Source organism: Saccopteryx leptura, chromosome 3 (assembly GCF_036850995.1).
Source record: "Saccopteryx leptura isolate mSacLep1 chromosome 3, mSacLep1_pri_phased_curated, whole genome shotgun sequence".
Lineage (NCBI taxonomy): Eukaryota > Metazoa > Chordata > Mammalia > Chiroptera > Emballonuridae > Saccopteryx > Saccopteryx leptura.
The window spans coordinates 272,663,190-272,689,081 of NC_089505.1; the positions used below are offsets into that span (position 1 = coordinate 272,663,190).

Here is a 25,892-nt window from a genome sequence, read left to right on the forward strand (position 1 = left end):
ATGTTCCAACACACTTCAGGTTTTGCGGGAGGAGACTGAAGGTATAGGAAACGGAGGGCATCAGGCTCAGTGCTGCCTTCTCCATCTGCTGGTGGAGAAACCCAAGCCTTTGCTGTCCTGTGCTGGGACAGAGAAACTAAAAGCATTTGTTGTTCTGGAGAGAAAGTGAATGCCAATGACAATGAACAGCCATCACCGGATTCCTGTAGATCTAACCCTGCCCTTCTGGTAGAGGAGAGACCCCTCCCCTACTAGGTAAAGCCTCCAGGGCTATTCTTTTTGTTTGGGGGAGGAGCTGAAAAGGGCAACGTTGTTCTAGAGAGGCAGGTAACATTTGAATACCATGCCATTGTTTTTATTTTCTGATTGTGAGCAAAGGGCCCAATTACAACAGTGAGAGGCAATGGTTTAACCCTTTCAGGTCACAAAGCCTCAGTTTTCTTCAGGGGCCTAAGAAGTGAACCCATTTCCAGAAGATGAGGATTTCCTTTCCTTTGCCAAGAAGATCAGATCCACCTTGTATATAATTTTTCAAAAGTCTTCTTACATTATATCCTGGGTAACAAGAAATGCTAGTGATATTGTTACAAGCGAAAACTAAGGTCAGGCCTTTATTTTGCCACAGTCACAACTTGCAAAATGATGACAAGTCAAAGTCTCTTGCCAAGGTCAGACTAGTTCAGAAAAGGGAGACTTCTGTCAGGCACAAAATTACATAAGTAACATATGTTATGCTAGTAATGGTGACATGTATTAGCAAACATGAGATTCCCAAAGTTTTCGGTAGAACTCTTGCCTCTCAGTGTCCTATATTGCTGTATACCTATAAATAATGAAAAGGCTGATAACATTGCTTTATGTAAGCAAGCTTAGAAATCACTCTCAGATAAGTGCTTTTGACCTAAATCTTGTCGCGCCTCGCCCTGACATATAACCCCACAACTGTGAAATTCTGTAGGAGATTTAACTGTCTCAAACTGCCAACTGACCCAGCCATAAAGCAAGCAGAGATAAAGATTTCCAGTCCAACATGATACAATTAGACATTCACCTTCTATTTATTTCAGTGCAGCTAAGCATTTAACCTACTTAAGAGCTGAATCTATTTCATTAAAATATAAATGCTTGTTTACCATTCATTCTGTGCCACCTCCCCTGCGTCCTACAAATTAGTCTATTATAAATGAAAAGATAACTTTGTTTCAGAGAAAGGAGTAAACAAGGATGGTTTCTGTAAAAATCCTTGGAGACATGCAAAGATAAAAGATGGCTTTACCACACAAAATAATCAGATATAAATAGTTGTTCAGAAGCAGTACACCTAAGAAGTACTTTAATCAAATATTTAGGTTACCTGCCAAAAAGACCATGATCTCTTCAAAATGCAATGCGGATTAAAGTGTTATCTAACACGAGCAGAAAACTAACCTTGGAGTGGAAGTTTGAAATGTGTTCATCATAATTTTCATGTCTTTGGATAGAGAAACCAGCTTTTTCAGCTAGATTGCAAAACTGGTTTAAAGTAGTCCCTCGGCGTGGGGCGAATACCATTGCTTTCCCCTAGAACATTAAAAAGGAAATTTACACATTTTAAAACTGGAAGGCAACCAAACAAAACAGACATTGGTCGAAGCATTTAACATACGGCTCTTAGTTAAAAACCTCAATTGTTCTTGAGATGTCTACACAGTATGGGCATTCACAGGGAGAATAATTTCACAGATAGATATACATCAAATAAGAAAAAAAATATATTTTACATTCAAATAGCCAGTGGCTTTTCAAACAACACATGTAATAAACAAAATGTGACTAAGTTGGTATTCTGTACAATACACACCTCTTTTGGGTCCAGTGGTTTAAACAAAAGCATTAGATTTTAGAGTAACTGGTCCAGGGCAGTGCCACCCACCTTGCGACTCGCTAGCAGCTGCCAATACATCCACAACACAGCTACAGAGCACGTGGCAACAGATGCCTATAAATGTTAGTTTATTGTGGCCTGAAAATTCAGTACCAAGAAATCCTCCGCAGAGTCTAGTAACCACAATCCCTATTGGAGAATTCTCGCATTTTAATCCTGCCACCAGCCTTTTCTGTGACCACGCTGTCAGACACAAAGCTACAAAGATCTTGGTTTCCAACTTCATTGAATCCTTCAAAATGGTCATCATTATAGCAAAGCAGCTCCTCACAGTACTCAAATGATTGCTTTTCAAAGAAAGTCGTATAATGAGGGTAAACGGGCTTTTCTAAATAAATTGCACAACCTTACAAGACCGTTGCAGTGGGAAAAATGGGAGGACTTGCATAAAATATATACCGGATTTCAGAAGACCATCCGACATGAAGCCCCACAACCATCATTTGCAAACTGCAGGTGCACGTGGATGTTTCCTCTCCCTCTTAGCTGTTCACAGAATGGCTAAACTTCAGAATCTTCTTTTCCTTTTATTTTAAAAGATGGCTGTATGCTTTTGTTAATTCCAAGATTATACGTCACCTTGATGAAATGCCACTTCAAGTTTTGAGGAAATCATGAAAATATGTCCCAGTTTCTTACGGAAGGTGGTTTATCATTCACACCTGCCAACTATTTATTAAGCACGTGGTACGTGTAGACAGTGGGAGAGGTGCTCTCTATACATGGTCTCCCATAGTCTTCAAACCACCAACAATGCAGAGATTATTAGCTCCATTTTATAGGATGTTCGGAAAGGTTGAATAATTGGCCAAGATGACAAAACTGGTAAATGATTGGAAACTTATCTGACTCCAATGCCAATGCTTTTTCCTGTGTATTACACTGCCTCCTTATTAGTACTAGTGATGACAATAATAGTAATAGCTACAGCCTTCCCTTTAATCCCCTCAACAATTTTCTCAACAACCTTGTATGGGAGACATTACATTTTACAGACAATTAAACATGCAATGAAGGGGTTGAAGAATATAAGGAAGAACTGTGTGGCAGAAAGGGTTTTTGGACTTAAGGAGGGTCTCCACCGTTAAAGAGCTGGCTCACCTTAGAAAAAAAACAAAACAAAACTAGTCCTAGAGCTGTGGAGCTAGAAGGGACCTGGGAGATTGTTAGTCTAATCTTCTCATTGGGCAGATGAGAAACTCAAGTCATTCTAGCTGACACGCTGAGTTTCCTCAGCCAGCAAATGGGAAGAACAAAGCCTGCCCTGCCCCCTCCCCCCAGGACATTGTGAGAATCACATGAGGCGGTGAATATGAAAATAGTTTGAAAAATAAGGTGAAATAGCCTGACTGGGTGGTGGCGCAGTGGATGGAGCGTCGGACTGGGATGCGGAAGGACCCAGGTTCGAGACCCCGAGGTTGCCAGCTTGAGCATGGGTTCATCTGGCTTGAGCAAAGAGCTCACCAGCTTGGACCCAAGGTCGCTGGCTCCAGCAGGGGGTTACTTGGTCTGCTGAAGGCCCGTGGTCGGGGCACATGTGAGAAAGCAATCAATGAACAACTAAGAAGTCGCAACACGCAACAAGAAACTGATGATTGATGCTTCTCATCTCTCTCCCTTCCTGTCTGTCTATCCCTGTCTATCTCTGCCTCTGTAAAAAAAAAAAAAAAAAAAAAAAAGGTGAAATAGATGTAAGTACACCACCTAACAATGCTATAACAATTCTCTCAGTTCTGTCTCTCACTCTCTTCCCCTCATTTACCTGCACAGCACACTGATCCACCGTCCCGAACACCAGGCATGTTTTCAGACTGTGTTTACACGGACACGTACACGTGCAGGCACATATTCCAGCAGCGCCAGTCATGCCAATACTCGTAAGATTCTGTCAGCTTTCCCAATATCAACTGCTATTTTCAGGTGCTTAGCAGTAAAAATTCATTTTGATATGAAACTAGATACAATACAATCACAGCACAGGAGCAAAAGTCTTCATTTAAAAAAAAAAGATGAGGCCCTGGCTGGTTGGCTCAGTGGTAGAGCGTCAGCCTGGCGTGCAGAAGTCCCGGGTTCAATTCCTGGCCAGGGCACACAGGAGAGGCGCCCATCTGCTTCTCCACCCCTCCCCCTCTCCTTCCTCTCTGTCTCTCTCTTCCCCTCCCGCAGCCAAGGCTCCATTGGAGCAAAGATGGCCCGGGCGCTGGGGATGGCTCTGTAGCCTCTGCCCCAGGCGCTAGAGTGGCTCTGGTCGCAATAGAGCGACGCCCAGGAGGGGCAGAGCATTGCCCCCTGGTGGGCAGAGCGTAGCCCCTGGTGGGTGTGCCAGGTGGATCCCAGTCGGGCGCATGCGGGAGTCTGTCTGACTGTCTCTCCCCGTTTCCAGCTTCGGAAAAATACAAAAAAAAAAAAAAAAAAAAAAGATGAAATACTAGTGGGTCATTTTAGTCATTTCTAAGCGTTTGTGGCCATTCTGGGAGCTGGTTGCCCTTCTGGATTTTTTTTTTTTTTTCATTTTTCCGAAGCTGGAAACGGGAGGCAGTCAGACAGACTCCCGCATGCGCCCGACCGGGATCCACTCGGCATGCCCACCAGGGGGCGATGCTCTGCCCATCTGGGGCATAGCTCTGTCGCATCCAGAGCCATTCTAGCGCCTGAGGCAGAGGCCACAGAGCCATCCCCAGCGCCCCGGGCCATCTTTGCTCCAATGGAGCCTTGGCTGCGGGAGGGGAAGAGAGAGACAGAGAGGAAGGAGAGGGGGAGGGGTGGAGAAGCAGATGGGTGCTTCTCCTGTGTGTCCTGGCCAGGAATCGAACCCGGGACTCCTGCACACCAGGCCGACGCTCTACTGCTGAGCCAACCGGCCAGGGCCCTTCTGGATTTTTGAATAATGAAAGTTTTTTATTTCATTTTATTTTTTTTAAAGATTTTATTCATTTTAGAGAGGAGAGAGAGAGACAGAGAAGGGGGAGGAGCAGGAAGCATCAACTTCCACATGTGCCTTGACCAGGTAAGCCCAGGGTTTTGAACTGGTGACCTCAGCATTCCAGGTCAATGCTTTATCCACTGTGCCTCCACAGGTTAGGCTTTTATTTTTTTTATTTTATTTTAAACTCAGTGGCAAAAACTGTCTTAAAATTACAATAGAAGAGTTTATCTTTAACAGCTATTGTCTAAACCAGTGATTTTCAAACTTTTTCATCCATGGCACACATAAACTAATTACTAAAATTCAGTGGCACACCAAAAAATATATATATTGCCAATATGATAAAAAATAGGTTTAATTTTGATTGACTTACAAAAAAAAATAGTAATTTCCTACGCATTTTTCTCCAAAGTGACCTTTAAAAAAATCAGGTGCGTATATTTGTATTTAAGGATTTGGGCTACCAAGAATTAACCAATCAGATGCAACCTTATTATGCGACCTGACCAGTAAGATGCAACTCTATTATACAACCTATATATATATTATGGTTCAAGATAGGAAATAGACAGCTATTGTTGTGTTGGCTGTTGTCACTTTTTCATTTGACAATCTAAGGGAAAAGAGGTCCGTGCCCCTGACTAAATAGGTATTTCATGTGTTACAAATTCTTGAGTTACACCAATTGAAAGCTGCTGATGTAAGCTATTTAGCATAATGCTCACAGGGCTACAGGATTCTTGATTGGATTGATGTTTGCATACAAAGCATCCCCACACCACACCTCCTTGTTGGTTGGGGTGAGCTGTTAGGGGGACTGCAACTAAGTATACGGCAGCATGCTCTACCCAGACATCTCCTTCCTCCTTTCAGTCTCACTGTACCTGTCCTTCTCTAACCACCCAATCTAAAAAGCAGCCTCTCCCCCTTTATTTTTGTTCTTAGCACTCATCACCTCTGACACCTGTTATATCCTTGTCATTGCCTGTCCCCGCTGGCTGGAATGTGTGCTCCATGACAAAGGGATTTTCCAATGTTTATCCACAGCATTTTCTCAGGGCCTCACATACAGTAGACACTCAATCAATATTTGTTGAGAGAATAAACTAAATCCAGATGTTGAATAATCTGAGAAATATGAGTCTTTGGGAATCCAAAGGCCATACTCTACTTCTTATTCTTTAGAAAAAATCTTCCTCCAAAAAGCTCACGGGGAGGATGGAGAGGTCCCAAATTCCCTTTTCTACCCTCAACTTGGGAGAGAGCATGGAGCATGCCCTTCTTTGCCTCAAGACCTACTACCACCCCACACAGGGAACTGAGAAGGCTAATTGACTTTAATTGATTACCACTTACAAAGCTGTGGTGACTCCTCTGAGAGGCCTATTTCAAGTTTCTGAACTATACAGAGATAACAAAACAAAAAGCAACAGTGTAAGGCAAAGGATGATTATCAGATTGCTCTGGGAACCTTCAATGTGAAAAGAGATATAAAAGAAATATTGAAAGGTATTAGTGTGTAAGTCTCACTGAGGTCAGAAGACTGGAGCAAACTCTCTTTTTAAAAAGACTTTAGAAACAAAACTTTAGAAAATACACACACACACAAACACACACACACTGCAGTCTTTTCTCAGATTAATGTGAGTTCCTGATTTAGAATGCATCAATATTGTTAACCTATTTTAAATTTGATGGTATAGCAAGAGCCTTCCATACTCATGAATTTTTTTTTTAAACGCATGAGCTTTAAACTCGTTTTCTTACTTTAAATAGACATATATTAGCTCTCCGTTTAGGCTGCAGGACCTCCTAGCTTAGTATAACAGCCCAAGAAAATAAGAGTGAGCACAAACTCTGTAATTTACTCACAGGCATAAATGGATATATAAATGTAAAAATGTGCACAATATTTTATGCCATGCTTGGCTTCATTGTGATCTAATGTTTATAATATGTAAATAATGGCTTCCTTTTAAAGCAAAGAACTTTTAATGTACGGATTCATCTGCAGCCCTTTTCTTTAGTAAAAACAGAAATAGAAAGAAAAAAATTCTTTTGCAAAAAATAAATACCCAATGACAAAGGTTACGGTGGAAGGGATTTAAAATGACAAACCTCAACAGAAAACTTTCAATATCATACTTCTACTTTAATATGAAGATATTGTTATCAAAGGAAAAGACTCAAGAAATTCTTTGATAAAAATAATCTCACACTATCTTTGAAGCGGTTTCATTTATTTTACTACCCACTGTGTTTCTTATCAGAAGGCCAAGGGTAAGAAGTTTCCTAGTTATGATTAGGAAAGAATCTGATAGATCAGAAGACCCAATTGAAGTTGGACATAATAAGTATTAAAGTATTACATGACATTAATCCTGCCATTCCATTACTCTCTCCATCTTTGTGCACAGACTAATTATTCTGAAGCCAGTATTCAGGAGAAAATAGAAACATACTCACCCTGGGCTGGAGTAATCTCTTTATTGCATCAACAAGGCTGGCTCTGTACTGGTCCAGAAACAGGCTGACATTAAGAAGAGAACAGAATCCAGATTAAACTGGGTTTTCAAGTCTAATGATAGTAATGGAGATAAGTACAGGGCCAATTACACATGTTTACTCAACACTAAAAAAAAAAGAAATTATTTCCTTCTATTCAAGTATCTTACTGGGGAAAAAATATATGTTGTGGTCAGTGGTATGAAACCAAAGCCAAGTCATCAACAGGCAGTGGGCTAGAATTCACCACACAGCTGGGCTGTACGTTGTTGCTAAAGAGACAGTTTCTAAGCTTCTGTCTGGGGGAATCATCTGGCTGAGAGGAAGCTCTCCTAGCACTTCCTGTCATTGAGCTTATAGACCTGGCTCTCTGCACAGCCAGGCTGCTGTGAGGCCACCCTCCAACACAAACCAGCAGCCCTATGACTTCCAAGCCACAGAGCATCTCAGGTGGTGATGGTTTTTAGTGACTAGGAACAGCACTGAGCTCAGAGTCAACCAGTGACCTGGGACTAAATGGTTCCAAAAACAAAGATAAGGTTTAGGCAATGTGTCAGAGGTCATGACAACTCTGAGTCCTCCCCAATCCCGATTTCCAAGGTGATTTTTTCCATTTCACTGTCATCTTCTCTGGATTTTTGAGAAATTCTGTTGTTGCTCTGTCATCCCTTTGGCTGGGTCAGTCTGACCCTGCCTTCACCAGGCCTTATCTTGGAAGCTTAGAACCGAGTTTCCTTAATCTGGGACTCATCGGCTAGAACCCTGGGCAGCCTTGTGCATGAGCCATCCCATGAGGAGCCACGGTGGGGGCCCTGCTCCCACCTCTAATGCTGCAGTCTGGTGTGGGCCCTTCTGAGCCTCCGGGCTCCTCACACAACATGAGTAAGTGCTGCCTATTCTAGGGCCCTGCCTCGTCCTTCCCGCAGCCAGAGGAGAGCACCACCTGTCAGTAGGAGGGCTGCCCTGAGGATCTGCACTTCAGGCAAGGGGCAGTGTAGCTCATGGTTTAATAGAGCTCTGGCTCTGACCTTTCTGCTGTGTCACCTCGGACAGATCACTTCCCATGAGGCTTCAGTGACTTTCTCAATAAACACTCACCCATGTGGCTGTGGTGGGAATCAAATTAATAATAGATGTTAGTTGGCAAATATTTGTCATCACCGACTACATACATGGGGCTGTTCTGAGCATTAGAAATAAGCTGTGAATAAGACCATGCGCCCATCCACAGGAGCTTCCAGTCTGTTCATTTGTGCACCACTAGTTCTAGCACAGTGCACACACATAGCAGGGACTCCATCAACATCTGCTTACTGCCTGACTAGCAGGCCAACCCTGTCCTTGAAATCGAGGAGCTTATGTAGGTGTTAGGTTCAGAGATCCTGAAACAGGTTGTAAGGAAGAATCAACATTCAGGTAGCATGTTTCACAAGAGTAGGTTCTCTTCCCATTCTCTCATTTGAGAAGCGGAGTGGGGAGAGCAGTTTATGAGAAGTTTCCAAGAAGTCAGTGTTTAGGTTTCACCATGACATGACTGGTAGAGGGTTCTATAAAAGGATGTTTTGAGCAATTGAAAAAGAATACCCTTAAGATGAGCTAGCAATCATGTCTAGAATGGGAACCGTACCCCATTCTTCCCATCAGCCAGGTGACCTGATTACCACCCATAGGGAAATTTTTATTGTTCCATAAAAAAATAACAAACTTAAATTTTAGAGCACAGAATATTAATTCAAATGCTATAAAAAAAAAACAACTTGCCTTTAAATCATAGCAATCAGTGATTAATATCCATTAAGGATTGATAAGAAAGAAATCAAATTGTAGCTAAGTGATTTAAAATGTTTCCTCTTTAGGACTAAATACTATAATCTTTGGTGAGGTATTGATATTCTAAGTTTTAACAGTTAAGCATTCTGGTTTCGTTTTTTTGAGAAGACTATCATGGGAAAATATCTCTATAAGGTACTCAGGCCTATAGAAAACCCGACTGGTTGGGATACATAGCACTAAGCAGAAGCCCATGCTCTATTTATACCCGTGCAGCCTAAAAGCTGGTAAGATTGTTAGAATAAATAAACAGCACCTTAAAAGCTGAGTTTAAAACTTAACCTTATAAAGTACCATTTCTACTTAATGTTGGTGCTGGTGACAAAGACATTAACATCACAGCTTACTGGAAAATGCAGCTTAACACACAGTATGCGTTCCAAGCACAGTTATTTGAAAGGTAAGTTTGTCTCCTCCATCACTCCAAATTAAATTTTCCAAAAGTAATTCTTGTAGTTCTCTAAGTGGTCTTTGTTCCAAGCAAGCTCACCTTTCTCCTCAGCTCTGATGCAGAATTTATAATGCTTTGTAGGATACGTCCTACGAGCAATTTCAATGTGCTTTAGTGGAAGTGATATATAATCTCCTGAAAATTCACCCCTTAAATAAGTCCTAATGGGCTCAGAGAATAGCAGTAGCTTAAGTGGGTCTATTTAAAAAGGCTGAGTGGGTCAGTGATTGGGATGGAGATACCATTTCAACTCTCCATTCAGTTACTGATCAAAATGCACTGACAGTCAGTCTAGTTTGGCCATTAAAATACACACAGGCACGCACGCGCGCACGCACACACACCTCCATCATTCACTTGTGGAATCAACACTTGCTTTGTTCCATTGATCTGAGTCACAGATTTCATGACAAAGGAAAGGTGCTGGGCCATTTTCATCACCTCCCATAGAATCAGCCAGTTTTGTGCACAGCACAGAACATTTACAACTCTTCTCATAGGGAAATTAATTAGTGCAGAGAACAAGAAGGCGTTTCTCTGTCACGGTCCACAAAAAGGAAGACCTCTATGTAATTTTCAAGGTGAAATGTGCTAAATTCACTGTTTCAGATTAACTTTTAGCAGAAGAATAGCCTCTGTCAGTAGTTACCAACTGATGGCTGTGGAAGCTGGCCCTGCTGCCTTATTCTGATGTCTCTGGGCTCTGACCCTGAGTTTCAAGATCTTTGGGAATTTGTAACATCTTCTTTGGAACTGAGTTTCCTCAGGTGTGAGTGGAAAGGCCTGACTACATTTGGACTTAATATCTTTTCAGGTGTAAAGTTCTTTGAGTTGTGATTTAGAAATATCCATGATTACAGCATCTGGAAGAAAATAAATTCTAGAGCCTATTTTGAGGGGAAAAAAAATTCACAAAAACTAAACTTAAAAAAAAATCATTAAGAGTAAGGCAAAAATAATAGAAAATAGTAACAACCCACTGTACATAGTAAAAATGCTGAGGGAGTGAGGTGACACCCCTTCCCTATTTCTTTCTAGAGCCCCAGGCTGTAGGCGTGTGCAGGTGGTAATAATGCCTGACCTACATACTTAGCTCCGTGAGCCAAGTCACGGGTGGCATTTCAGGCTCACTTTCCAAGCCTTTAGAGAATCCAAATGCACAGAATCATTTTTATTTTTGCAGAGCTACAATAAACTGGAAAGCCATCAAACACTGAATGAAAGTGTTCATTGGATAAAAAAAAAAAATCTCACTTCCAGACTCTTAGATTATTGTGATTGAACAGGAGGCTGGAAAGGCAGGCTTAAAATTAACAATCACTTGCTATTCTAAACTCAGCAAGGACTAGGCTGGACTACATTCCAACAGAAGGGAACTCATATTAAATCCAACGTTAAACAAGTCAACTAAGGGACTTAATAGGCAGGGTTTTTTCTACATGTGTGGTTAAATATTTTAGTATTTTGATGTTTGTCAACAGCATCCTCTTGCAGGTGTGGCTGTGCCTAGATTTTTCCCTTCTGTTTATTTCCAAGTTGACATTTTACAAGTTATTTAGGAACTGTCGAACCATGAAACTGTATTTCATTGTCAAAAATGCTGAATGGTGAAATAATGACTAGCTTTCACAGTTTGCCTTTTTATTTTATAATCTAGTTGAGCTAATAATTTAGATGTGAACCAAGAGACTGTCTCTTCTGGGAAATAAGTTATTTCCCCTAGTGCCCACCGGTTTATTAACGTTTGAATGTAAATACATGAATATATGAATGATTTAAGAACATAAACATATCACGGCTTGTTGTAATCATGTGCATTTTACTTGAATCACAATGTGGGTTTGGAATAGGTTTGTGAATAGAGCTTGTTTTCATGTAAATGGGATCAAGCAGTACCACTGGTTAGCTATTCAGGGAATCAGACAATGCTACCTTTGCTGGAAATGCTTCAATAAGAATTTAATCCATGTACCTAATATTTGAACTCTGACTCTTGCTTCATGTTCCTGCGGCCTAATCCAGATCTCATTGACTGACAATGACTAAAGGATGTGGGGAGACTTAAACGATCTATTTATGTGAGGCACCTATTTTTGGCACTGGGTATTTCAGGTTTCACCTTGGAGGTAGTGTCTAAAGGGAGCTTTCTTTTCCACCTCTGTGACATTCTTCTTCTAAAACAAAACAAAACAAAAACAACACTTCATGGTCAGCCTGCCTGCCTGCCCTAGAAGCAGCGAGGCAGTAACTCTGATAGAGAAACGCGAAACCCAAGGACATAAAGAACTGGCGGAAGCCTGTGCCTCACTGCTATATGCACAACGTGCATATTATAAACATCACTGTACTTTCTAAGTTTCTAAGCAGCTTACCCATCTCTGTGCATATGAAGAGAGACCATTACTAAAGCATTTCCTTTGGAAATAATATCAGCATTGCAGGGAGAGTAGCTTAATGTTTCACATTTCCTAATGGGAAATTATAAACAGGCTGGCACTTAGAACACCAGGAGAAAAAAAAACAACAAACTTAATTCATGCATAGAAAAGCCATTTATAAAATGAAACTTGGTTTATTTAGTTCATTTGAATTCACAAATTCTCACAGAGCCACTAGATGTGTGTGTGTTTGTGATGTGTGTATGTGCGTGTGTAGATACTGGATTATGTTATATATTTGTAATGAAAGCCAAGTGAATATGCATTATGTATACCAGTTGTATACATAATTCTGTTGTTGGCTAGGAAAAAAAAAAGACTATTTTTCAAACATATTGTGTGGCTATTTTTAACCTTACTGAGAACATTAATCAGAAAAGAGCTTAAATCTTACTTCCTCTGCTTGTCTCTCGGGTACAAATAGGATGACACGGTGTGAGTGTCCACAACACAAGGTATGACAAAGACAGGCTGTTTTGATATTTGTGCAAAGGACAAATTTAACCTAAATCTCTTGGCCAGACCTGACTTTCCCCACATAATCAGAGCCCATCCATGTGTGACCCTCGTCTAAACCTCCAAGAAGATGCTGCCCTCCTTCCCTCTTTCCGCTGCTCTCTGATCTGACTTTCATGCTTAATCTGATCTAATCCTGCCAGCATTATCTTCATCTGTGCAATGAAACCTGGAGGATCTTTCCTCATATTTGGTGAGGAAAGGCATTTACTAAATTACTTGCTCAAATAATGTGGTAAGATTTTATTTCTTTATTTTTCACTAGATGAGGTAGGTAATATTGAGACACAATATCTATGATTAATCAGAAATCTCTTTCTTCCTTCTTTGGAACACGTTTTCTGAAATGAAAGTTCCAAGATTCTAAAGGGGCAATGGACAACTAGAAAATCTCAAGCTAATAATAAAACAAGATATTTATATTTTTGTTGTTGAGAAATACTTTTTAGGAGAAAAAAGAAAGCAAATCTAATTTTATTGACCTTGGTAGAAAAGTTACCCACTAAAAATTGTATTTAATGGTAATAACAATAATAACTTCCTGAAAATTTCACTCCATTTATTCAACTCTCTGATAGGAAAAGTCTTTGGGTTCTGGATCTTATGACTGGGTTTATCAACATAATAGATCTTTAGAATCTGAACCTGTGTTTTCAAATCTAAACTGTCCATTAAAAAATCATGATAAAAATACAAATAAGATCTTACTCTTAACAGGGAAAATAATTGTGACTTGTCAATGTTTCCCATATGCTGAAACAATTATTATTCAACATGCATGAAGAAAATGCATAAGATTAGTTGAAATAATTATTAAGGTCTGATACATATTTATCCTGTAACTTAGGATCAGACTTTCATTTAGAATAAGTAGACGGGGCTAAAAGAAGACAAAATATGTAAATTATTTTTAAAAAGCAGGCATCTGACAGAGATTTTAAATATTATTTGCATACCAATAAAATGTAATTTTATAATTCTTGTTTTATGTATAATTAAATATCATAATTGAAAATATTAGATAGCAAACCTACATTTTAAGAAAAGCTATTTCCCTAAAGATATTCCACAGATATGTTTATTTGCTGTAGCTTATATATGTGCACACACACATATATATTCCCTGATATCAATAGTCAGATCTCTCCTAAGAAGTAAGCTAATTGAGCTGTTTGTGTTGATAAACTCCTTTTTCTCCAGACTATTCCTCTCCGAGCCATAATTATTTGCAATTTGCCTAAGTCGTCCATTTACTGATACGTCAAGCATGAAACAGAGGCAATTCCAGAAAATGGAAATGCTTCTCAAAATCAATCTTTGGGAAATAATGTGGTAGAAGTTACTGTGTGATAGAAGACTACCTTATAACTGTCACATGGAGATGAATATTAATTTGTTGAGGTTAAGGTGGCTTTGTGCTTCATTTGTTGACTTTGCTTAGCCGTCAGCAAAGCAGCACAGCCCAATTACTCCAACAAAGCTATTTTTTCTAACAGTTTTATGATTTTTATGTACTTACCAGTCAGCACACATAACCATGTCAAAATGTCCTTCCAGTTGAGAGACATCTGTCTCATTATCCCATCGTAAAACGCTTGAGGAGAAAAAGATTTTTAAAATTATACTTGTTTTTTTTTTACTTTTGATTTTGAGCTATTAACATTATTTTTTGTGGCACTTAAAATTATTTAAAGAGTATATACAAATTATTTCAAAAGGTATAATAAAAAACTAGGAATGTAACTGTTTATTCTTCAAATCTAGAAGAAGAATTCTCTGTTTAAATGTAATAGTTAAACTTTTGTGAGTTTTTATCGGTTTTTGGAAACAAACTAGGGAAAAATACCTTATCTTTACTATAGTCATTAAAATTAGTCTAGACTCTTAACGTCAACGAGGTACATACTAAAATCAAAGTAGTCCTCATTTGACTGAAATACAAATTTATAAAAATAAATGATGTGAAACTCAGTGTATATCTATTTCACCTGGCATGTCATTAATTTCTTACTAATGTAATGAGCAATCTGGCAAGATCAAAGAAAAAACTTTCACTTTGTAGTTCTCAGTTTTTAGGTGCATTTAAAAATTCACCCATCTTAACACAGTCTCTAAAAGAGGATCAGGTTTGAAAATCACCAAAGATTTCACCATTGCTAAATTCAGGTCAGTACTTAGTCTGCACCTTACTTAACCTATTATCCTGGAACTCTCCCATGAAATCCAGGTTCCTATATCCAACTTCCTATTTTAATATTTCCACTTGGACATCTAACACACATCTCAAACATAATATGTTCAATATTATATTCCTCATCATCTTCCCCCAAATTCATTTCATTCACAGTCTTTCTCATCTGTTAATTCCATCTTCCCAGTTGCTCAGGCCAAACACCTTGACTGTGTCCTTGACCCTTCTTTTCTGTTACACCCACATTGGCTATGCCAGGAAATGTAATTAGTTCTACCTTTGAAATATGTCAAAATCCACCTTCTATCTCCACTGCTCCCACCCTGGAAAAAAACTATCATCATCTTTCATATGAATTAATTCTTAGCCTCCTGCTTGGTCTCCCTGCTTCCACCCATCACCCTACAATCTCTGCTCAAGACAGCCAGAATTATCTTTTCAAAACATCAAATCACAAACCTTCTCTTCTTACTACTGTGCAATGGCTCCTCTCTTCACTCAGAGTAACAGTCATAAGTCTTTACAATGACCTATAAGACCCTATTCAATCCAGTTACCATGTTGACCTAATTTCCTATTACTTTCCCCATTGGTCTTTGCTCCAGCAACACAGGTCCTTTATGCTTTCTTGAATACATCAGGCATGCTTGTGTCTTAAGGTCTTCAAAGTGGCCGCTTCCTCTGTTTGAAAGCAGATTTTCCTTCATATAACCACATGGCTTATTCCCTCACCTTTTTCAAGTCTTTGCTCAAATGTGTTACCTTCTCAAGGAAGCCTACCCTGACCATTCTACTTAAAACTGCAAGCATTAATTTCCACTCTGGTATTCCTGAACCCCTTAACCTACTCTTTATTTTCTATAGTAGTAATTATCCTTTAATGTGCTATATAACTAAATTATTATCTATTGTCTCTATCTTAGGTAGAACGTAAGCACCACAGGAATAAAGTTTGTTTTTTATTAACTTTAATTTTTTTTATTAAGTGAGAGGAGGGAAGACAGAGAGACAGACTCTTGTATGTGCCCAAACTGGGATCTACCTGAAAAACCCCCTACAGGGTGATGCTCTGCCTATCTGGGGCCTGTTGCTCCATTGATCAGCAACTGAGCTATTTTTAGCACCTGAGAAAGAGGTCACTGAGCCATCCTCAGCACTTGGGGCCAACTCACTCAAACCAATCAAGCCATGACTGTGGGAGGTGGAGAGAAAGAGAGAGAGAAAGAGAGAGAGAGAGAGAGAGAGAGAGAGGGAGAGAGGAAAGAAGAAGGAGGAGGAGGAGGAGGAGGAGGAAAAGGAGGAGAAGAAGGAATGGAGAAGCCGATGGCCACTTCTGTGTGCCCTGACTGGGAATTGAACCCAGGACAACCACATACCACAGATGCTCTACTACTGAGCCAACCAGCCAAGGCCACAAAGATTTTTTTAAAATTTGTTTTGTACCATGATGTATTATTATTGCCTAGAACAGTCCCTGATACATAACAGCTGTCTAATAAATATGTTATATGAAAGAATTCTATATAAATGTACCTAATAGTGATGCCTGGCACATAGAAGGCACTCAATAATTACAGGTTCTCTGACCTGTGGTGGTACAGTGGATCAAGCTTCGACCTGGAACACTGAGGTCACCGGTTCAAAACCCTGGGCTTTCCCAGTCAAGGCACATATGGGAGTTGATGTTTCCTGCTCCTCCCCCCTTCTCTCTCTCTCTCTCTCTCTCTCTCTCCCCCCTCTAAAAATGAATAAATAAATAAATATTTTTTTAAAAAAAGGTTTTTTAAAAAAAGAATTACAGGTTCTGATATTAAGTTGTTCTCAGAACAGAATGTGTAGTTTAGCCAAATATGCAGGCCATTTAAAATGCTTTCTCAGGGTTTCTGCTATTGGCAAAAATGGGAGTAACAAGGACCTCATTTACCCTTCTGCTCGAAAGAACCCCCCCCCCCCACCAAATAACTATATAAAATATAAGGCACTAAAAATCAGCAACAAAGACTAGTGATCCTTGGTGGGGTGTGGTGGGGGGATAAAGTGAGCCTTATCATTATTGCCTCATGTTACTGCCTTGAGAGTTTCCAGGCCATAGCACAGGGAGAGAGAACTAAGGTAGAAGTAGGTAGACTTCCTAAGCTAAGGAGATGGAGCTGAGAGTTGAAGGAAACCAAGGCAGTTACAGTTCCCAGTATAGAGTACAAGATAGGAGATAGCTACAGAGAGAGAGAATTCCAAAGATTTGTGGGTAGTCCCCCTCAAGCATTCTACAGAGTAGTGATTGGTACATATATATGAGGGAACTACTTTGAGGTTAGGAAAAGAACAATCTGAGAATTGGAGAGGATAGGCCAGTGCTCATTCAGGGCCAGGAATAGTTCCTGTTCCCACCAGTGAGACTGGAAAACCCCAGAATTTGCAGAATACTGGGTAGTCTTCAGATGTATCTTGTCTCATAATGGAGAATAATTAGCCCTAGATTAGCTATTGCTCCAGTTCTGCCTAACAAACCTTAAAAGCAAGACCCAAAACTATCAAATTAATTCAAAATAACTTATCTGTGTCCCAGAACAAAATTCAAAATCATTTACAGGAATAAAAAAACCATTCAGATTCTGAAAAGATATAATTTAAATACCTGGCATATAATCAACGATTACTAAACATACCAAGAACTGAAATAATACAACTTTTAATAGGGAGACAGATCAATTGAACCCAATCTAAACTTGGCATAGATGTTAGAATTAGCAAACAAAGAATTAGAATAGTTTTCATAATGGTATTTACTATATTTAAAAATTTGAATAGAGACATAAAAGATATTTTTAAAGTCTCAAACCAAATTTCTAAAGATGAAAACTATAGTGTCTGACAGAAAAAATACATTGATTGGGATTGACTACAGAGTAGACACTGCAGAAAAAAAGATTAGTGAACTTGAAGACAAAGCAATATAAACTATCCTAAATGAAACTGAGGGAAAAAAAGAATAGAAATATAAGAACACTAGAAAGTGAGCTGTGGGACAAATTTAAGTGGTCTAATATATGTAATTAGAGCCCCAAAGGACAGAAGAGAGGAAGAAGCAGAAAAAAATAGTTGAATAAATAATGTTTGAAATGTTTCCAAATTTAATGAAAAATATTAAGCCACAGATCAAGAAATTTCAACATGTTTCAAGCATAAGAATCATGAAGAAAACTACAGGGATGTAATACTCTAATTAAATTGCTGCACTGATTTAAAAAAATATGAAAAGAACCAAAATGTATATAAAAAAGACACATTATATACAAATAAAGATAAGGATGATAGCTTATTTCTTGCAAGGAATATGCAGGTTAGAAAACAGTGGAGTGACATCTTAAAAAGTACTAGAAAAATAAAACTTGTTAGTCTAGAATTGTATAGCCAGTTAAAATGTATTTGGGGGGAGGAGTAGAAAGGTAAAATAGATGTTTTCAGACATACCAAAGCTGAAAGAATCATCAGCACATCTTCACTACAAGAAATGGAAAGGAAATCCTTCAGGCAGAAGAAAAATCATAATAGATAAGAATATAGATTTACATAAAGGAATAATGAGAACCAGAAACTGCAACTATATGAACAAATGTATAAGATTTCTTTTTTAAAAATTTAACTTAAAATATAATTGACTGGTTAAACAAATAATAAGTGTAGTGGGGTTTATAACATATGTATAAGTAAAATATAGGACAACAATCGCATAAGGACTGGGTGGGGAGTAATAGAAGTACACTACTGTAAGGTTTTATTTTTTTTTTTTTTAATTTTTATTGATTGATTTAGTGAGAGAGGAAGGGGAAGAGAGAGACACAAGAATATTGAGCTTTTCCTGGATGTGCCCTGACCGGGGATCGAACCAGCAACCTCTGTGATTCTGGACAGTGCTCTAACCAACTGAGTTATCCGGCCAGGGCTGTAAGGTTTTTATAGCACAGATGAAGTGGTACATAATTTGAGAGCAGACTGTGATAAGTTAAAGATGTATACAATAAAACCTAAAGCAACCCATAAAATAACTTGATAGTAAGTCAATAAAGTAGATTCAATAGAAAAATAAAATATACTTATTTAAAAACCTAAAGCAACCCATAAAACAACTAAATAGATAGTAAGTCAATAAAGTAGATTCAATAGAAAAATAAAATATACTTATTTAATCCAAAGGGAAACAGAAAAAGATGAAAAAAGAAACAAAGAATAGATGGAACAAACATAGAACAAAAATCAAAATAACAGATTCAAATCTATCTATATTAGTACTTGTACTAAGTAAAAAGGGCCTAAATACTCCAATTAAAAGGCAAAGAGTGTCAGACTGGATAAAAAAGCTAAACCCAAATATATGTGGCTTACCATAAATGTATTTTAAATATGAAACCACAAATGGGTGAAAAGTAAAAAGATGAAAAAATATATACCAACTAATACTAGTCAAAAGAAAACCAGAGTAGCTATATTAATATCAGGCAGATTTCAGAGCAATGAATATTACTGGGTGTAGAAAGGATCACTTCATAATGTTAAAGGGTCAATTCAAGAAGCAGACATAATAGTTCTAAATGTTTATGCACCAAATAACAGAGCTTCTAATACATGAGGTTAAAATGGATAGAAGTGCAAGAAAACAGAGACAAAACCACAATTATAATCAGAAAGTTCAATACTCCTCTCTCAATAAGTAACTGAGGAAGTAGACAAAAAATAAGCAAGGCTATAGATGACTTTAACAACGCTATTAATTAACTTATTTAAGTAATGTTTATAGAACACTCCACTCAATAATTGCAGAATATACATTCTTTTCAGATAATTGAGCCTTTATAAAAATATACCTATTGTGAGTTACATTTTAAGTTTCAACAGATTTAAAAGCATTCTAGTCATATAAAACTGTTTCCTGACTACAATGAAATTAAATTAGAAATCAATATTCTCTGTAAAATCTCCAAATATTTGGAAAATAAATTATATGCCTAGGGTCCAAAGATGAAATCAAAACAGAATTTGAAAAGTACTTTGAATTAAATGAAAATTAAAACACAACACAACAATTTGTGAGATGCCACTAAAGCAGTACCTAAAGGGAAATTAATAGAACTAAATACCTACTTAAAAAAAAAAAAAAAGGTCTCTCTCTTGCATTTCAGCCACCATGCCATCCAGACTGAGGAAGACCAGGAAACTTCGGGGCCACGTGAGCCACGGCCACCGCCGCATCGGCAAACACAGAAAGCACCCGGGAGGCCGAGGTAATGCTGGTGACCTGCATCATCACAGGATCAACTTCGACAAATATCACCCAGGTTACTTTGGGAAAGTTGGGACGAGGCATTACCACTTAAAGAGGAACCAGAGCTTCTGCCCAACTGTTAACCTTGATAAACTGTGGACGTTGGTCAGTGAGCAGACACAGGTAAATGCTGCCAAAAATAAGACTGGAGCTGCTCCTATCATTGATGTGGTGCGATCGGGCTACTACAAAGTCCTCAGGAAGGGAAAGCTCCCAAAGCAGCCTGTCATTGTGAAAGCCAAATTCTTCAGCAGAAGAGCTGAGGAGAAGATTAAGGGTGTTGGTGGGGCCTGTTTCCTAGTAGCTTGAAGCTACACAGAGGGAAGCCCATTAAATGCTAAGTTATTTTGTCTTCTGGTCCGAGCGGAGGTTCTTTGGCACCTCTCCCTCCCTATCTGTGTGTCAAAGCCTGCCTAACAGATTCTAAGAGTTAAAGATATGAATGCCTGGGGTTCTCTGCCAACTCCCCTAAGTGTGCAAGAGACAGCACCAACACTTACAGGCCTTTGCATTTATAGAGTGAGAATGATACCTACTGGTGACGGTTGTGTGGATAAATATAAAATAGTTTGTATTGTAAACTGAATTTATGGTGGGTGGAAAAATGTGTCCTTAACTGTTGCATGGGGCCCAAAAGGGGAAGATTCAGTTTTGATGAGGCATGTTCTAAAGAGGGGGCAAGGTGGTAGGACTGAGGTGGTTCTTCAGGATGTAATTCCTGAAACTAAGGTGTTTTCCACCTGGCTCCCTCATTTTGGACTTTGAACTAAACTTTTCTAGTCATAACCAAAATCTTGAGATGGTCCCCAGCAATATGAATTTTAAACACACCTGACCTTTTACATATCAAATTAGTTTGGATTATAGAGAGCAGTTGTCAGGATTTATGGGTTCCTGTGCGTATGAGGCTTAATAAAAATAGATCAAGAACTGCTAAAAAAAAAAAAAGGTCTCAAACCAATTGAATTGGCTTTCAGCTAAATAAATAAGAAAAAGAAGTAAAACCCAACAACCCAACATAACCAGAAGAAAGAAAGTAAAGATTAGAACAGAAGTGAATAAAATAGAAAACAAAAAAATAATAGAGAAAAATCAATGAAAACAAACACTAGTTCTTTGAGATTAATAAAATTGATAAACCTCTAGCCAGACTGATTAGAAAATAAAGGAGAAGACATAAATCACCAATATCATGATCCAGTGACATTTATCCTAGGTTTAATTTTTTTTTCTTTTGTATTTTTCTGAAGCTGGAAATGGGGAGAGACAGTCAGACAGACTCCCACATGCACCCGACCGGGATCCACCCGGCACGCCCACCAGGGGGCGATGCTCTGCTCACCAGGGGGCGATGCTCTGCCCCTCCGGGGCGTTGCTCTGTTGCGACCAGAGCCACTCTAGCGCCTGGGGCAGAGGTCAAGGAGCCATCCCCAGCGCCCGGGCCATCTTTGCTCCAATGGAGCCTTGCTGCAGGAGGGGAAGAGAGAGACAGAGAGGAAGGAGGGGGGGAGGGGGGGAGAGGCAGATGGGCGCCTCTCCTGTGTGCCCTGGCCGGGAATTGAACCCGGGACTTCTGCACGCCAGGCCGACGCTCTACCACTGAGCCAACCGGCCAGGGCAGGTTGGTTTAATATTTAAAAATAGGTCATTATAATTCATCATATTAATGAAATAGAAAAGAAAAAAAAAACATATGGTCTCAATAAGTACAGAAAATGCACTGACAAAGTCTAACATCTATTTCTGATAAAAACTTTCAGCAACATAATAATAGGAAGAAACTTCCTCAACCTGAAAAAGATCATCTATGAAAAACCTACAGCTAACATCATACTTACTGATGAAATACTAGATGCCTGAAATACTTGTTCCCTAATACCGGGAACAAGAAAAGGATGTTTCTTGTCACTATTCAGCTCTGCACTGAAGATTCTGGTTGTGCAGTAAGGCTTAAAAAAGCGTGGGAGGCATCAAGATCGGAAAGGACAAAGTAAAACTGGCTTTATTAGCAGGCAGCACGATCATCTGTGTAGCCTGGGGTTATCTGATATCATCTTTTCCCTCATCATCTTTTCTCTTTTTCTCTTGTCTAAAAGTAAATAAGGTCACCCTGGCTGGGTAGCTCAATTAGTATGAGGCAAGTGTCCTTGTAATTACCATTCAGATGAAGAACTAGAACTTTGCCCAACAACAGAAGTTCCTTTACATGCTCTGCTCTATTCATTTCCTCTTCCAATGCAATGCAATGACTTCTCTACTGGTTGTCTGCCTATAGCCTCTCCCCATTCATCATACCAAATAATTAAATTTGCCTGGAGACATCTTTTTCTACTTCCAGACCTTTGATTATGCCCTCCCTGTTTTTCATGCCTGGAATGCCCTCTTCAACTTACCTTTCGTTTGCTAAATCACAGCTCAAGGGCCACCTCCTTCATGAAGTTTTCTCAGATTCTTCTACCATGTGTTGGCTGATAGGCTCATTATACTTACATAGCATGCTTAACTCAATTAAAGCAGACTGTCTCATATCCTGGTAACTGGGCAAGTGCTTCCTAAGGCAAAACCTCATTTTACTCATCTTTGTAACCCCTAAAGAGCCCATCACAGTGTCCTACACACAGCAAACTCTAAATTATATTTTAATAAATTGAATTGAGTAAAACAAGTTGGACTAGAATAGTCACTAACTTAGTGAAATATTTGGGGCAAAAAAATGTTACTCCTCGGCTCTGGCCGGTTGGCTCAGCGGTAGAGCGTCGGCCTGGCGTGCGGGGGACCCGGGTTCGATTCCCGGCCAGGGCACATAGGAGAAGCGCCCATTTGCTTCTCCACCCCCCCCCCCTTCCTCTCTGTCTCTCTCTTCCCCTCCCGCAGCCGAGGCTCCATTGGAGAGGAGATGGCCCGGGGGCTGGGGGTGGCTCCTTGGCCTCTGCCCCAGGCGCTAGAGTGGCTCTGGTCTCGGCAGAGCATCGCCCCATGGTGGGCAGAGCGTCGCCCCCTGGTGGGCGTGCCGGGTGGATCCACATGCGGGAGTCTGTCTGACTGTCTCTCCCCGTTTCCGGCTTCGGAAAAATACAAAAAAAAAAAAAAAAAATGTTACTCCTCATTAACAAAATTAATTCCATACCCTTATTTAGAGGAAAAAAATATATAAGACAGATATAGAAAAAAAAGTCCAGAAAACAGAGCAATGCTATCAAAGAGATCCAAAAATGAATCTCCATTATTCTCAACTAGTTTGGAATTAGTGTGCCTAAACCTGGAAGTACTGGTATTTGGGACAGGACAATTCTACATTGTAGCAGACTGTCTGTTGCATTGTAGGGTATTTATAACCTCCCCAGTATTAGCAATAACTTTTAGTCATTGTGACGATCCAACAAAAATCTCAATTACCAAAGGGGTGTGGAGGTGGGCACACAGATCATCGCAGGTTGAGAACCACTGGTGGATTATCCCAAAGGCCTCTTCCACCTCTGATGTGTGCATCGCCTTAAACCTCAGCAACTAAAGGCTGTGATGTAAGAAACTTTGCTATCTTATTTATACAACTTGCTCCTTTCCACGGCCATTCACATCTTCATCAAGATGACACCATAGAAAATCAGACTCCAAAGTGAGGAATAAAACTCTTACTTGAAAGGTTAAAAAAGTACCCTAAAAACAAAACAAAAATAAAAATCTTTTCCTCAGGACAGATAACAGGACATCTCTAAAATCACCTTTGTGCTGTGTAGTTGGGATTCTAAACTGAATGGCAACCTAGGGATAAAATGGGCTTATCAAACTGTGGGTTGTTCTTTAGATAGATTAGAATCAACTGAGGAGGTTATTAAAATGTCAAAGTCATGAACCTCAACCCCAGGGAGTCCAATTCAGTCAGGAGTCTTTGTTAGCTGAAATAAGCACAAGTAATTCTCATGAAGATGGGTCATGGACCACTTCGGGAGACCTTGTTCCAGAAGATCTTTACCTGTATGGATTTGGATTTAAAATGCTCTTTCACCACACTTTAGTTGCATGCATCAAATGTCTTTATTTTCAAAAGGAGGATTTTAAAGAGGGTGGCCCTAAAGACAGAAGTGATTAAGAACATTGCCCACTGGACTGCTAAGGGAAGGAAGTAACATCACAGATGAACCAAGACAGAATCTCATTTATGTAAATAACCTGACCAACTCCATTGATTTTATCCTGAAATGCAATTAATTCACATTTCCAGACTAGGAATAAAGCTTGGAGAATGGGGAGGAGGAAGTGAAATCAGGTCTTAATGAAATATTTGCCTCAGAAGATCTATAAGATTGGTTAACTACAGACAATTGAGAGTTGGCAGTCAGGTCCTGTGACTTCTATAAAATAAACTAAAAAATAGTGGATAGAATTGGCTTTCACAAATAGAAATCTGAACAACATTAAAGCAAAGAAAACACTACAGAATGCAATTAGAAACTCTCAGAGACAACCCTAGTTCATAGCTCTTACAGGAGGTCTTCAGACAAGAACATCAGCATCACCTGGACTCTATTAGAAATGCTAAGTCTTGAACCCCTCCTCAGTCTCTCATGAGCTGGAACCCAATAGACTGTGTCATAACAAGCTCTATAGATGATTCTGACACTAAATTTAGAATTGTGGCTCCAGTTTATCATTTCTGTTTCTGGTCTGACTTTAAAACTGATCCCACCCTCCGGCTCTGTGTTTTTGTCTGTAACTTAGCTGAAATAAAGTTATTTCAGAGTCCAAAAAGAGGACAGATTTGCCTAACATTAGCACCCCCTACATTGGTTTAGGAGAACTGTTACAGGGTTTTGATATCTCAGAAAGAAAGGTACTAATTATTTTACTAATTATATTTTCCATTTCAAATATTTCTCATTCTATGATATGACAGTTGATTAACTTATATGGTGGCAAAATAAAGTGATAATAAAAAATTAGAATTGTTTCTAATTTCACATCAAATTACAACTATGTGCCATTTGACATGAAATCACAAAGTTAATTATTGCTTTTTGGTATTTTCATTTACTTTTCTTCTTTTTTTCAAACTTATGAACTTTCAACATAGTGCATTTTAATATAGAAATTTCACTATTTTTTTGCCACTTCAAATATAACTTCCAAAATAATGGGGTAAAATTGTTCTGATCTAGCATTATGGTAACAATTTAGGGTGACCTAGATTAGGTGGTAAAAAATACTTAAAAACCTCCAGATTCTTTTTTTTTTAATTCTTTTTAGAGAGGAGGGGGGGGGAGAGAGAGAGAGAGAGAGAGAGAGAGAGAGAAGGGGGAGGAGCAGGAAGCATCAACTCCCATATGTGCCTTGACCAGGCAAGCCAGGGTTTTGAACTGGCAACCTCAGTGTTTCCAGGTTGATGCTTTATCCACTGCACCACCACAAGTCAGGCCAAAACCTCCAGGTTCTTTAGAGAAGCCAGTAGACCAGTGATATTAAAACTTAACAAAGATTGCGCAATAAAATTGTGGGTCAATTTTATTGATGAATATCAATGCCAAAAGTTCAGATAGCATCATACACTGCTGGTGGGAATGTAAATGGGACCAGCCACCTTGCAAAACAATCTGGAGTTCCTCAAAAAGATAAACATAGCATTACCATATGACCATATATACCCAAGAGAAATGAAACTTGTCACAAAAACTTGTACACAAATTTTCATAGCAGCATTATTTGTAAGAGCTAAAAAATGAAAATAACCCAGATGTCCATAAACTGATGTTTCACTAAATAAAATGTGGTATATCCATGCAACGGAATATTATTC

At 39.1% G+C, this 25,892-nt stretch overlaps 2 protein-coding genes across 2 annotated transcripts in view; one reads left to right on the plus strand and one right to left on the minus strand.

Moving 5' to 3' along the window:
* CAMKMT (calmodulin-lysine N-methyltransferase) overlaps positions 1-25,892 on the minus strand; it is a 373,939-nt gene that overhangs the window by 4,855 nt on the left and 343,192 nt on the right. Inside the window, exons 7-9 of the mRNA XM_066372729.1 lie at positions 14,110-14,184; positions 7,317-7,380; positions 1,429-1,560 (exon numbers count right to left, since the gene is read on the minus strand). Coding sequence (XP_066228826.1) covers positions 1,429-1,560; positions 7,317-7,380; positions 14,110-14,184 — 271 coding nt within the window. The remainder of the gene's footprint in view (positions 1-1,428; positions 1,561-7,316; positions 7,381-14,109; positions 14,185-25,892) is intronic.
* LOC136400942 (large ribosomal subunit protein uL15-like) lies at positions 19,943-20,453 on the plus strand. The gene has a single exon (XM_066378369.1). It carries the CDS (start codon positions 19,964-19,966, stop codon positions 20,408-20,410), a length of 447 nt encoding a protein of 148 aa, XP_066234466.1. The 5' UTR covers positions 19,943-19,963; the 3' UTR covers positions 20,411-20,453.

Coding starts and splice junctions, on each gene's coding strand:
- LOC136400942 (XM_066378369.1), top strand. CDS start 19,964: ATGCCATCCAGACTGAGGAAGACCAGGAAACTTCGGGGCCACGTGAGC.